A 13,654-nucleotide genomic window follows, 5' to 3' on the forward strand; every position below is an offset into this window, starting at 1 on the left:
ATTCCTTACTAAATGCAAGGGATAGGGCGAGGGTTCCATTTTGCAAGAGTTTTTCTCAGACCCCTCTCCTGGCAAATCAGGAAGATTAATAAGGCAACACACACACCTGCTTTAACAAAGAAACCAATATTCGAGGTTGAGTCTGAGGGAGCTCATTTAGCCTTTCGTCTTACAACAGGGTTTACAGTCTGTGCCCCAGGAGAAGCCGGAACACTGGTCTCAGGCTTCAGCTTCCTCTAACCCCTCAGCTGATCCTCTCCCTTTGAAAAGAAACCCTCCTGCCTCGAGCTCCGGGAGCCTGAAATTAGGAGATTCCCCCTAATCTCCTGAAGAGGATGTGTTTTGCTGATCAGCTACGAGGAAAGAGGGAAACTTTCCCTCCTCTCTCCTGCTTTTGTCGGCCGGGGCCAGGCGGCGAGAGGACAGGTAAAGGCGGACGGGACTCCTCGTCGCCCCTTCCTGGAGGGGTCCGCGGCGGTCCCCGGGTCACCCGGCGGGCTTTAGGACCCAGCGGCACGCGCGCGTCCCGGAAGGGGCAGGGGCGGGGCCACGCGGCGCGCCGGGCGGGCGGGTTTGAATCGCGCGCATGCGCGAGCTCGGAGGACGGAGCGGGGTCCCGGGCGGACGCGCGCTCGTGGACTTTGGGCACTAAACCTGTGGAGGCCGCGGCGGGAGCGCTGCGCCTCCTCTCATCCCGGCCCGGTGCGCGGGAAGCCCGGGTCCGGCGCGTCCTCACGGGCCAGCGGGCTTGGAGGCGGGTCCGGAGGGCAGCGGAGCGCCCAGGTAGGGTCCTCCTGGGCCTCGGCGGCCTCTTCTGAGGGGACCGGAGTCCGCCGGGAGCTCTCCTCCGTGGGTTCTTACTCTGGCCTCTCGGTGGGCGGGCGGGCGCTCACTCTGTGCTGTTCCCGGCCAGAGGGAGCTGTCGTGCTGCTTCCAGAGGTGAGACTTGCGAGCGTGAGGTGAGGGGGCGCACGGCGGAGCTGTGCCCGGCCAGAGGCAAACGCAGAGGAAAGTTAGCGGCTGTTCTTTCTTTTTCCGTGTACCTCCGCCTCCGCGCCCTTCGCTGCCTCCCCTCCGCCTTCTCCAGCCCCCAGGGCCCCCGCAGGAGCCGTCTCCTTCCACTTCTGTCCCCTTCCAAACCATTCTCCGGACAGAGCTGTTGTTGTTCAGTCTCTCGGGCGTGTCCATCTCTTTGCGACCCCAAGGACAGCAGCAGCCAGTCTCCTCTGTCCATCACCAACTCCCCGAGTTTGCTCAAATCAGGTCCATTGAGTCAGTGATACCGTCCAACCATCTCATCCTCTGTCGTCCCCTGCTCCTGCCAGAGGATGTTGAAACAGAGGTGTAGAGAGCCGAATATTTTTTTTTTTTTTTTTGGAGGCGGGTGGAGCCGAATATTTTAAAAGTAAATCGGGCAAGGTACTCCCCTTCAGTGTAGCCTTACTGCTCTTATAGTAAAATCCAGAATCTGTAACTTAACTCCTTATTCCTGCCCTCCGCCTTCACCTTGGACATCTCCCTGTCTCCCTTACCCAGGTCCGGGTCTGTTTTCTGGAGTTACTGCAGCCTTCTGGCCTGGCCTTTGCAGGTTGGGTTCTTTCACTTGGAATACTTTTCTTTCCCACCTCCACTTTATTTGGCTATTTCCTTTTCTTCTTTCGGCGCTCAGTTAAATGTTAAATTCAGGATATTATAAGGTAAAGGCATCTGTGTTACTTTCTCATACCTATGAAGTATAATGAATATTTGTAAAGATATCTTGGTCTTCTTGGCTCTTTTTGTTCCTGTCTGTTTCTTTCTCCCTCAAGTATAACCTTTCCTAAGGCGGAAGCTGTTTCTATGCTCTTAATTTCTTATTCCCAGAGCTTGGCACATAGTAACTGCTCAATAAACATTTTCTGGACAAGCAAACTCGGAGGTAGATCTGATACCCATTTTCAGAGGAGAAAATTGAGGCTGCGCAGTTATGTAACCAGCCCAAGTGCATATTTACCACCTAGTAATGACTGGATTTTATATTGGAGTCCATATTTGCCCACTACTGGCCGCACCTGGCCTCAGTTGAAATTGATTCCCATGCCCTCCTGATGGTTTGCAAGCTCTATGAGAAGCAGCTGGAAGTGTAAAACAAATAGCTCAGCTGGGACTGGGATGGTAGGGGGAGAGCAGGAGCTAGCAGCTTTAAGAGGAGTATACATTCGCATTCACAAATTTTTTTTTAGTATCGAATAGACACTGATGTTATGAGTTGGCATTTGGTGGTAGAGTTTCTTTAGATTTCTACCCTCCTTGGCATAGTAGCTTAATGCGGTGTTTGCCGAATTTCATTAATGTGGTTGGTTCAGTTCAGTTCAGTCCCTCAGTCGTGTCCCACGCTTTGTGACCCCATGAATCGCAGCACGCCAGGCCTCCCTGTCCATCACCAACTCCCGGAGTCCACTCAGACGCATGTCCATCGAGTCGGTGATGCCATCCAGCCATCTCATCCTCTGTCGTCCCCTTCTCCTGCCCCCAATCCCTCCTAGCATCAGGGTCTTTTCCAGTGAGTCAGCTCTTCGCATGAGGTGGCCAAAGTATTGGAGTTTCAGCTTCAGCATCAGTCGTTGGTTACTTCCCCAGTTTTGTCTTACTCTCAACAGCTATGGTCTTGGATAAGGCAATGGCAACCCACTCCAGTGTTCTTGCCTGGAGAATCCCAGGGACGGGGGAGCCTGGTGGGCTGCCATCTATGGGGTCGCACAGAGTTGGCCACAACTGAGGCGACTTAGCAGCAACAGCTATACCTCTATTTGCTTAATGTTTTTATTTGAACCCACTTTTACATAAAAACTGTCTTTAAGAAGTAAACTTTAGTTACTGTAAATGTCATGGAGCCATTAGATACCTCCTGCTCACATTAAACCAAAGTGTTACTGGTGCCTGCAAAAGAACCCAAAGCCCATTGTTTGTTCAAAAGCAGGATTAAAGGCATTTCTCCAAACAGCCTTCTCCTTGATTAAGCTGAGGGATTGGATAGGAATGGAAAAGAGAGGTAGTTTCATAATGAGATGTTAATGTCAGGTCCCAGTCATCTCCACTTTGGTAAACACTGTACTTTGATGACCCAAATGGTAAATATCAGATCTTAGAATCAGCGCACGTGGATTGTAATTCTGATTCTACTGCCATCCCTTACCCAGAGAGTGATGTTAGACCTGTTCTGTGCCAGACACCACCCAGGCATTTATCAAGATCCAGGTGGAAAGACCAGAAGGTGAGCGGGGTTTCTGCTGTCACTTTATTTGCCAGGTTCTCATGGCAGATTCTGCTCATGTGCCCTGAACACTCACACAGCAGCTGATGTTAGCGAAAACAGCTCAGCATCTGCTAAGGTCAGGTGTGCTATATGTGTGTCCTAATAGCTCAGGACACGGAATTTGAGAGCAAGAGAATGAGTTTGCCAGTGTCTGTGCGACTCTATGGACTGTAGCCTGCCAGTCTCCTCTGTCCGTGGAATTCTCCAGGGGAGAATACTGCAGTGGGTTGCCCTGCCCTCCTCCAGGGGATCTTCCCGACCCAGGGATCGAATCCCACTTTTTTTTGTCTCTTATGTCTCCTGCATTGCCAGCCGTGTTCTTTACCATTAGTGCCACCTGGAAACTGGTGAATGGGAGATAACAAGATTTTTGCCTTTCTTTTCCAGAAGCATGACGTCCCAGGAAGGCAATTATGGGAAGTGGACGATATCCAGTAGTGATGAAAGTGAGGAGGAGAAGCCACAGCTGGACAAGCCATCTGCCTCTCTCCTCCCCCACACCAGGCAGGGGGCCACTGGGCAGCCGCAGTACACCTGCTCCGAGGCTCGGAAAGCCGCCCACAGGAGGAAGCTGGAGCCCGTGAAATTCAGCACCACAGACTCAGTTTCAGAAGCTTCACCTTGCAAAAGACAGAAGAGCGGTTCCCAGGAGGACCTCGGCTGGTGTCTGTCCAGCAGTGAGGATGAACTGCCTCGAGAGCTGCAGCAGGAGCAGTCGAAGGCCTCGAGGGTCAAAGAGGAGAAAGGCCCCCCTTCTCCCAGGGACCATGCAGCTCGGGGAGCTGGGCCTCACAGCCCCCCGACCAGCCATGGGCTCCCGGAGGAGGAAGATGAGCAGGAAACGTCGAGGGAAGGCCAGGATGTCTGGGACTTGCTGGATAAAGGGAACCCCTTCCAGTTCTACCTCACGAGAGTCTCCGGGATTAAGCCCAAGTATAACACAGCAGCCCTCCACATCAAGGGTGAGTGAAGCTGGAGGACGGGAGCCCTCACTGCGTTGAGGGGGTCCCCCTCGGTAGACAGGAGGGCAGCCTAGGAAGGACCTCCAGGAACGCTTCTGAACCACTCTTAGGGGAAATAACCATTTTCACAGGCAGATGGATTTGTTTGACAGCAAACTGTTTACTTAGGTCAGGAAACCAGTGGCTGCTTTCCACAGCCCAGTAGATCAGGGGTCCCCAACCTCTAGGATCTAATGGCTGATGATTTGAGGTGGAGCTGATGTCATAACAGTAGAAATAAAGTGCGCAGTAAATGTCATGCACTTGAGTCATCTGGAAACACTCCCCACAAAATCAGTCCCTGATGCCAAAAGGGTTGGGGACCACGGCTGTGCACCAGCCTGGTGGAAGCCTTCAGACAGTGCTTAGCGTTGCTTCACTTGTAAAGGTTAAACTTGATCCGGTAACACTTTATCAAGAAAGTAGCCGGTAATTATCAGCAGTAATTCCCTTGGACCAGAGCATCAGCATCGCGTGGAGCTTATTAAAAGTGCCAGTTGTCAGCCTCCACTCCAGATTCCTTGCATCAGACTCTGGGAGCCCAGCCCTGCAGTCTGTTTTCAGAAGCCTTTCTGGGAATTACTGCCTGAGCGAGTTTGAGGACCACTGTGTGAAAGCCTGGGTTTGGTTCTGGGTGAAAACAAGAGTGCCCTGGTCTTTGGTTTCTATCTCCAGGGAACATCTGTGTGATATTGTGATATATATAGATATTTGGTCTTCCCTCCTTATAGTTGGGTTTTTTGTTTGTTTGTTGTTTTTTTTTTTTCTTTGTCCCAGGTTCCTGAAATAGCTCCAAAGTAATTAAAGGTGAAAGGAGTGTATTTTGTTATTCCTAAGGAGCCCTTCAACCCCACCTGTTTTTTTTAATGCAGAGACTTTTGGAATGCCTCTAGGAATGGGGGGAAGGGGCTGGTTGCCTGGGGAACCAACCTTGGGGTTAAAGTTGGAACTTTGAGCCCCAACCCCCACCTCTGGGGAGAGGTCAAATCAATCACTAGTGGCCAATGATTTAATTAGTCTTGCCTGTGCAATGAAGCCTCCCTTTAGAGGTTGGCAGAGCCTCCAGGTTGGTGTATGCAGGAGGCGCTGGGCCTGGGTGCACCTGGAGGGGTGTGGCGAGCCCCTCCCCCATACCCAGGCCGGTGCACCGCTTCCTCTGGCTGTTCCCAAGTTGTATCCTTTTATAAAAAGCTGGTGATCTGGGGAATAAAGGGCCTTCCCGAGTCTGTGAGGCGCTGCGCAGATTATCAAACCCAAGAAGAGGGGTGGTGGGCGTAGCTTAGAAGCACAGGGGTCTGGGCTCCTGACTGGCCTCTGAGCCAGAGATGGGGGCAGCCCTTCACCTACGCCAGGTGGGTGGTGTCAGAATTTAGTTCACCTGTGGGACAGGCAGCTGGTGTCTGGAGGATGGGTCTGTGAGAGAACACCCCACGCTCCCCGCTGCACCTGTGGTCACAAGTATTGGGTGCAGAGAGGAAGCAAGGCTTATCTTTGAGAGACTGGCAGGAGCCCTAGAATCCTGGACACAAGACTTGAATCCCGGCCTCAGCATTTGCCTGCTGTGTTGGTAATTGACAAAGGACCTTTGTTGTTGTTCTGACTCCCTGCGACCCCATGGACCGCAGCACGCCAGGCCTCCCTGTCCATCACCAACTCCCAGAGGTTACTCAAACTCATGTCCATTGAGTCAGTGATGCCATCCAACCATCTCATCCTCTGTCATCTCGTCCCCTTCTCCTCCTGCCTTCAGTCTTTCCCAGCATCAGGGTCTTTCCCAATGAGTCAGTTCTTCAAGTCATACGGCCGAAGTATTGGAGCGTCAGCAAACAAAGGACCAAACATTCTTCAGAGTTTTGGTTTACTCACCCTTAAATTGAGGATTCAGAAAAAAGAAAACGGGGCTGGGGGAGAAAACACATAAAGTGCCCAGCACAGCATATTCACATAGTCACATAGCACATATACAAAATAAACATTGTCACCCTTATTTCACAGTACCTTTCTTGCCCACATTCAAGAACAGATTGTGTTCACTGTGAATAGTATTTTAATCACATCGAATGTGTAATTGACCCAAAGTTTTCTTCAGGGTTTTCTGTAACACCTTGTGGAATCCCTGAGCAAACTTTTTGGCCAAACCAATACATCTTGTGTGTGATGTATAAATGTTAGTGTATTTAATTCCATGCTATAAAGACTTTGATTCTACAAGTTGTTTAAACATTTTTCCTTTCTGCAAATGTCTGCCTGCTCTGAGGAAATGTAAGATAGATTTCAGTGTCATATTGAGAGAGATTAAAACAGGAAATAGAGAGCTATGCAAGGTTTTGCTATATATAATAAACTGATAACACTAGCTGTTAGCACCAAGATACGAAGGAAGGGGAGGTAACATCTATGATAGGAACTTTTATGTGGGTTATATAGGTGATCTCCTTTAATTCTCATAGTGACCTTGTGAATAGATGCTAACAGTTGTCCTCCTGAATCTGTGACCGATCTGCAGAGAAGTTGAATAAACCTGCCCAAGATCATAGGAATATAGTTGAACTGGGATTTGAATGCAGGCATTCTGGCATCATGGCTTCCCTTGTGGCTCAGCTGGTAAAGAATCCGCCTGCAAAGTGGGAGACCAGGGTTCTATTCCTGGGTTGAGAATATTCCCTGGAGAAAGGAAATGCTTCCCACTCCAGTATCCTGGCCTGGAGAATTCCGTGGACTGTATGGTCCATGGGGTTGCAAAGAGTCGGACACAACTGAGTGACTTGCAGTTTCATTCTGGCGTGAAATGCATGCTCCTATGGTATCCCACACCAGCAAATGCCATAACTGTAGGTTATTTAGAAGATCTCGTGGAGGAAGAGGAACTTCAGATAATTCAGAAAGGTAGAAAGAGGGGCTGCAATGGGAGGACATGGGGAAACAACATAGCTTGAGTTCTCTTTGATTGATCAACTCTGGAGCTTCCAGAGCTTCCCTTCCTTGGTGGTCCAGTGGTTAAGACACTCTGCTTCCCCTGCAGGGGGCGTGGCTTCAGTGCCTGGCCAGGGAGCTAGGATTCCACAAGTCACATGCGGCCCAAAAATAGAAGAAGGAAAAATTTTTTTTTAATTAATAAGAGATTTGGAAAAAGGAAGGATGTGTATCATTATCGTTCTCATTGACAGTTTCTAAAATTGACTAGTCATCCAGTTCTAAAGGTGTGGATCTTGATTTTTTTTCCCATTATGTTTGTTTAAATAATAGTAATACATGATAAATATTATCAGCCCAGGGAAATTTTCTCTTGAATTTTCTGGAACATTAAAGTCTAGCCTCATAGTAACTCTTCAGGGCACTGTTTTCTAAGCCAAATTCTGCTCGTCAGTGACTGTTTAATAAGTCAGTTGTGATCATTATTAGGTAATTTTTTATCAAAAATACGAATTTGATGTTTTGTCTTTTCAGATATTTTATCTCCTCTCTTTGGGACACTTGTTTCTTCAGCTCAGGTGAGTTTCCAGTTTGGTCTTTGGATGGGAGGGGGACACATAAACCACTCTGTAGGAAAATGAGCAGTAGGACCGCTGGGTCAGTCCCATGCAGGGTCCCCAAGGTGGCACCTACCTGGAGGCCAGCACCACGGTTGTGGGATCTACCAGCCTGGAACATGGATGCACACTCACCGGGGCTTCTGACTCTCGGTTTCCTGACTGGCCAGGAAATCATCCTGGAAGTTCCACCCCAGGGGATTTCTCTCTGGCACGCTGATAATCTCATGGGACTCTGGTGCAGCTCCTTGGGAGGTGTGGGTAGAGAGGTGAGGGCCACATCAAGTTTGATTTGATTTAGAGAAATAAATGAGAAATTTCCTACACCCTCCAAAGAGAAGCGAGGAAAAGTTACGGATGTAGATGTGTCTGCATGTTTGATTGCTCCTGCCTGACAGGCCTGGTCCCTTTGTGTTGATAAATCACCTTAAGGTGCCAGGCTTTCCAGCAGATAGAACAAGGTCTTGTCCCTAAAGAAGGCAAAGCTTCCTGTGTGCTTCACGTTCTGCTTGGCGGCAGAAATCCTCGTCTCCAGATGGAACATGGGGTGAATTTGTGTGTGTTCTTCCAGCTAGGATGAGTCGTTATGTTCAGGAGTGGGGCCAGGGACTACCCAGGCGTGGGGAGGACACCCATAGGTAAGCCTGGTCCAGAACTTGTAGTCTGATAAGCCTGTAGTGAATGTCCAATTCCAGACACCTGTTAACAAACCTAACTCAATAGATTGCACACGTTGCAACTGAGAGATTCCGCCTTCTCCGGGGGATCTTCTCAGCCCAGGGTCTCTGGCACTGCAGGCGGATTCGTTACCATCTGAGCCAGTGGGGAGGCCCCTTCATTACGAATGGAAAACCCAAAGTGACCTTTCCACCAGCTAAATACAAGTGCTGCTGAAGTGTGCAGGAATAATTTTCTGTTTTCTCAGGCACTCCCCCACTGACTCAGAACCTTTAAGCCATGTATTCCCCTAAGCATGTATTTTAGGTTTGTGAGTATTGCAGCATAATGGTCCAGGTTTATAAATAACAGTGTGTGTAGTTCATGATTGGTTTAGATTCTCTTTGAGTTCAGTAAGTTGACAGTTCTCCTTATGAACTGCTTTTCTGAATTGCCCGTGACATCTTTTCTTTCCTCCCGTCTAGTTTAACTACTGCTTTGACGTGGACTGGCTTGTAAAACAGTATCCACCAGAGTTCAGGTGAGTTCTGCAGAATGATGGATGATGTCAAAATTCTAGTTAATGGAGCTTGAAAACACAAGGTCTGTGTTTCTCAGGCACCTGCTGAGAATATTGAATATTTCTTTGAATATTTCTTTTGAAACTATTGAAATCTTTATAACATTATAATGGGAAAGCAGCCTTTTTAAAAAAAATCTATTCTAAACTACAATTCTAAACTGTTAAGCCTTCTTAATATAGATTTTAGCATGTCCCTCTGTTCTGTCCAGAAGTAGGGTAGGACAGATTTCAACCTGAATAGAAGAATTTTAGGTCCAGTGCTCATAGGAAGGAAAAGGTCATTGCCACCTTCGTTCTTGACCAGTAAGCCTGCACTTCACTTAGCACTTTGATGCAGGATGGTTTTTTTGTTTTGTTTGTTTGAGTCTCTCTCGTTTCACAGGTGATTCTTCCTATAGCTCAGAAGTTAATGCAGGAGTCGTGGGGCCTTCCATGATGCAGATATGGAGGTGATGTTAGGCAGTGCAGACCAAGTAAAGATCCCATTGCATGGTGACATGCCACCTGTCTCATTTCCAGTACATCCACTTGGCAGAATCCATAGCAGCAAGTAAAGTAGAGGGATACACATGCAGGAAAATGGTTGTCAGGATCCTCAAAGTCCATGTTGCATTGAGCACATCAGACTGTGCGAACTTTCATTAATAATTGTGTGTAGGTGTGTGTGTGTGTGCGACTCAGTCGTGTCTGACTGTGTGTGACCCCATGGGCTGTAGCCCACCAGGCTCCTCTGTCCATGGAACTCTCCAGGCAAGAACAGTGGAGTGGTCATCATGGCCTTCTCCAGGGCATCCCGACCCAGGGATTGAATCCTGGTCTCCGGCATTGCAGACAGACTCTACCATCTGTGCCACCAGGGAAGCCCTATAGACAGAACGCTGCTGGAACTCCCCAAGCAGCTTCGACACTCAGACCCATAGCATGTGAGACTAGTCGCAGCTGCGTGTGACAGAAAGACGGAAATAACGACGACTTAAACCAGGGCTTCCCAGGCGGCTCAGTGGGAAAGGATCCCCCTGCAGTGCAGGAGACTTGGGTTCAGTCCTTGGTCAGGAAGATACCTACCCCTTTATTCTGGCCTGGAAAGTTCCATGGCCAGAGGAGCCTGGCGGGCTGTAGTCCATGGGTTGCAAACAGTTGGACACAACTGAGCATACATGCACACAAATCTGAGAGAGAATTTCTCCAGCCTGTTCAAAGGACTGGGTGATGCCTGTTCACGTTAGGGAGGGCGGTCTGCTTTCCTGAGCCACCAGTTCAAATGTGCATGGTATCCAGAAACGCCCTCGCAGACACACCCAGAAATAATGTTATATCTGGGCCCTCTTGGCCCTGTGAAGTTGCCACACAAAATTAACCATCTTGCAGCCTTTTTGTGATAGTTTTTAGAACACTGATAAATTTGAAGTGAGGCTTCCCTGGTGGTTCAGTGAAAGAATCTGCCTGCCAGTGCGGGGGAGGCCAGTTTAATCCCTGGATCAGGAAGATCCCCTGGAGGAGGAAATGGCAACCGACTCCAGTATTCTTGCCTGGAGAGTCCCATGGACAGAGGTTCCTGGCAGGCTACAGTCCATGGAGTCGCAAACTGAGCACACACATGCCAATTTGAAGTAATTAATGAAGACTACTACTTCTGTCAGTAATGTTTAATCTTTAAAAAAAAAAAAAACTCATGATCTGATAACACAAACAGTTTCTGGACGGTAGAGTCATGGTTATCTATTACATTATTCTCTGTACTGTTTTTCCGGTTGCAAAACAGAAAATTTGTTCCAGGTAGAAAGCAACTGAGAAGATGTGTTTCTTTGTTTTATTTTTCCTGAACATATTAGCATAAAGCTGTCAGGGGTTAGGCATTAGTCCCAGACGAGTGTTTTCTGTCATGTTTCTTTTTAGTTGAGCGTTGTCCCTTCCTGTATGACAGAGAATCATTCTGCATGTGACTGATGGCCGTGGAAGTTGTTCATCTTACTTGATTGCTTGTTGGAGAAAAATCCAATTTTTGTTTTGTTGGGCGAGCTTGTAAAAATATATTGACTTCTAAGGATTATGTCACTTCGAGTTAACCAGAGCAGATCATGGTTCTCTTAAAAGCCTTTTTAATCTATTACTGCAGAATATTTTTTTTCAAACTTTAAACTTCTTATTTTGTATTGGGGTATAACCAATTAATAATGTCGTGGTAGTTTCAGGTTGAACAGTGAAGGGATTCAGCCAGACATATACATGTATCCATTCTCCCCCACACCAGCCTCCCATCCAGGCTGACACGTAACATTGACTAGAGCTCCTTGTGCTATACAGTTGGCCCCTGTTATCCATGTTGAATATAGCAGTGTGTACATGACCTTGCCAAACTCCCTAACTGTCTCTTCCCCACCTCCGGCCATGGTAAGTTCCTTTTCTAAGTCTGTAAGTCTCTTTCAGTTTTGTAAGTTCATTTGTATCATTTCTTTTTAGATTCTACATATAAGGGATGTCATACTGTATTTCTCCTTCTCTGACTTTCTTCACTCAGAGTGAATCTCTCTAGGTCCATCCATGTTGCTGCCAATGACATTATTTCTTTCTTTTTTATGGCTGAGTAATATTCCACTGTATATATGTACCACATCTTCTTTATCCATTCCTCTATCGATGGATATTTAGGTTGCTTCCATGTCTCGGCTATTGTAAACAGTGCTCCTGCAGAATATATTGTCCTTTTGAATTGAAAAATAAGGCATTTTTAATGCACACTGGGCTCTGTTTCACTGAAATATAACTACCTCCTAGTGAATCCGCATGCGTGGACCTGGGCCCTCTCACTCTTGTATCTTGGGGATGTGGTGCAGGCCTCGCTCACAGCAGGTGTTTAATGAAAGGATGGCTAGTGAGGAAGGGACCTATTGTTTGGTCCAAAACAAGGGAAAGAAAAGAGCAGCACGCTCAACAACACTAAGTGTGTATCTCTTAATCTAATAACACAGAACTGATGATGCGTCCTTTTTGACCAAAGAAGATAATTCCTCAAGGACTTTGGATAGTCCCAGCCCCTCTGGGTCACTGCAGAGATTCAGGATCAGGCCCCGGGGCCCCCTTATAAAGGTAACCACTTAGCAAAGTGATCACTTGCCCTGTGCTGGCCCTGCACTCAGTCGCCACACAGGCCAGACACACGTCGGTGGTCAGCCTTCCGTCACTGGGCACCAGACCAGCTTCATGAATGAGGGATTTCAAATACTTGTGATCTCCTTTCAGGAAGAAACCAGTCCTGCTTGTGCATGGCGACAAACGGGAAGCAAAGGCTCACCTCGTTGCCGAGGCAAAGCCTTACGGGAATGTCACCCTCTGCCAGGTAAGCTGCTTATTGCCATTCGAGATCTCGCTTAGGCTGAGAGCTGGAAGGAAATTGTCCACCCTCCTGATGCAGGAATCCTCTCTGCAGCATCACCAGCAGACGTCTGTCCAGCCTTGGCTTAAATTCTTCCTGAGGTCGCCTGTCCTGTTTGTGCGTAGCCCTCATGGTTGAAAGCTTTTTCTCTATGTTGACCCAATTTCTCTGTAATTAGTCAGGGTCTCCAGAGAAACAGAACCTGTGAGGTTGTACCTGTGTTTGAATTTGTAGAGACATTTACTGTAGAAGAGCTGGCTCACATGATTGTGTGGGCTGGCAAGTCCAACATCGGCAGGGTAGGCTGGACACCTTGAGAAGCATTGATGTTACAGTTTGGGTCCAAAGACCGACTGGAAACTGATTCCCTCTTCCTTGCGGGAACTTGTCTTTTAATTTTTTTTTTCTCTTAACAATTTCAACTGACTAATTAAGGCTCACAAACATTCTGGAGGGTAATCTCCTTTCCTTACGGTCCACTGATTTAAATGTTGTTGTTCAGTCACTAAGTTGTGTCTGAGTTTTTGTGACCCATGGACTGTAGCATGCCAGCCTCCTCTGTATTCCCCTGTGTCCTGGAATTTGCTCAAATTCATGGATTTAAATGTTGATCTTTTAAAAAAAAAGCCTTCACACAACATGTCACCAGATATCTGGGCACTGTGGCCTGGCCACGCTGACACGGCCTTCTTTCCCCGCCTTCCGCCTTGGTTCTCGCTTTCCCCTCCGGAGTCACACAACCTCCTTGCCGGTGTCAGTGGTTCTCAGATTTGAAGTCATTTATTTCATCTTCCTAGTTTTCTCATTCAGGTTCCAGCATTTGCTTTCTTCAGCTGTACCTGGTGTGTCAAGGGTTCCCTATCTTTCCCCAAGCTGCCAGTCTGCTGGTTGGCATCTCTTTTGTCCATGGCCCTCTGGAAACGGAGGTTTCAACGTGGAGCAGGTTCTCTGGAGTCAGTTCAGTGGCAGTTTCTGTGAGGGCAGCTTCAAACTGGTAGTTTTTATTGTGACCACCTACCTTATATTAGCTGCCATTGACATTTTACCCACAGCCCTTAGATCCTTTTTAAAGACTTTTTTCTTAATGTGGACCATTTTTGAAGTCTTCATTGAATTTGTTACAATATCACTCCTGTTGTTTATGTTCTGCTTTTTTTAGGCAGCAAAGCTTGTGAGATCTTAGCTCTTCGAACAGGAATCAAACCCACACGCCCT

General features: G+C 47.9%; 1 protein-coding gene across 5 annotated transcripts in view; it reads left to right on the forward strand.

Annotated features, from left to right (window-relative positions):
* The first annotated feature begins 583 nt into the window (after positions 1 to 583).
* TDP1 (tyrosyl-DNA phosphodiesterase 1) overlaps positions 584 to 13,654 on the forward strand; it is a 71,915-nt gene continuing 58,844 nt past the window's right edge. For 2 of the 5 annotated variants that reach the window (XM_070469784.1, XM_070469783.1), the window contains exons 1-6: positions 584 to 783; positions 3,180 to 3,253; positions 3,683 to 4,257; positions 7,744 to 7,787; positions 8,969 to 9,024; positions 12,307 to 12,403. In XM_070469784.1, the coding sequence (XP_070325885.1) occupies positions 3,186 to 3,253; positions 3,683 to 4,257; positions 7,744 to 7,787; positions 8,969 to 9,024; positions 12,307 to 12,403 (840 nt within the window). In that variant the 5' untranslated portion in view covers positions 584 to 783; positions 3,180 to 3,185. Of the gene's footprint in view, positions 784 to 834; positions 940 to 3,179; positions 3,254 to 3,682; positions 4,258 to 7,743; positions 7,788 to 8,968; positions 9,025 to 12,306; positions 12,404 to 13,654 lie in introns of those variants that run through there. The other 3 variants (XM_070469782.1, XM_020900225.2, XM_020900226.2) reach the window with 3 other exon arrangements.

This window comes from Odocoileus virginianus, chromosome 6 (genome assembly GCF_023699985.2).
Source record: "Odocoileus virginianus isolate 20LAN1187 ecotype Illinois chromosome 6, Ovbor_1.2, whole genome shotgun sequence".
In the NCBI taxonomy this organism is placed as follows: Eukaryota; Metazoa; Chordata; class Mammalia; order Artiodactyla; family Cervidae; genus Odocoileus; species Odocoileus virginianus.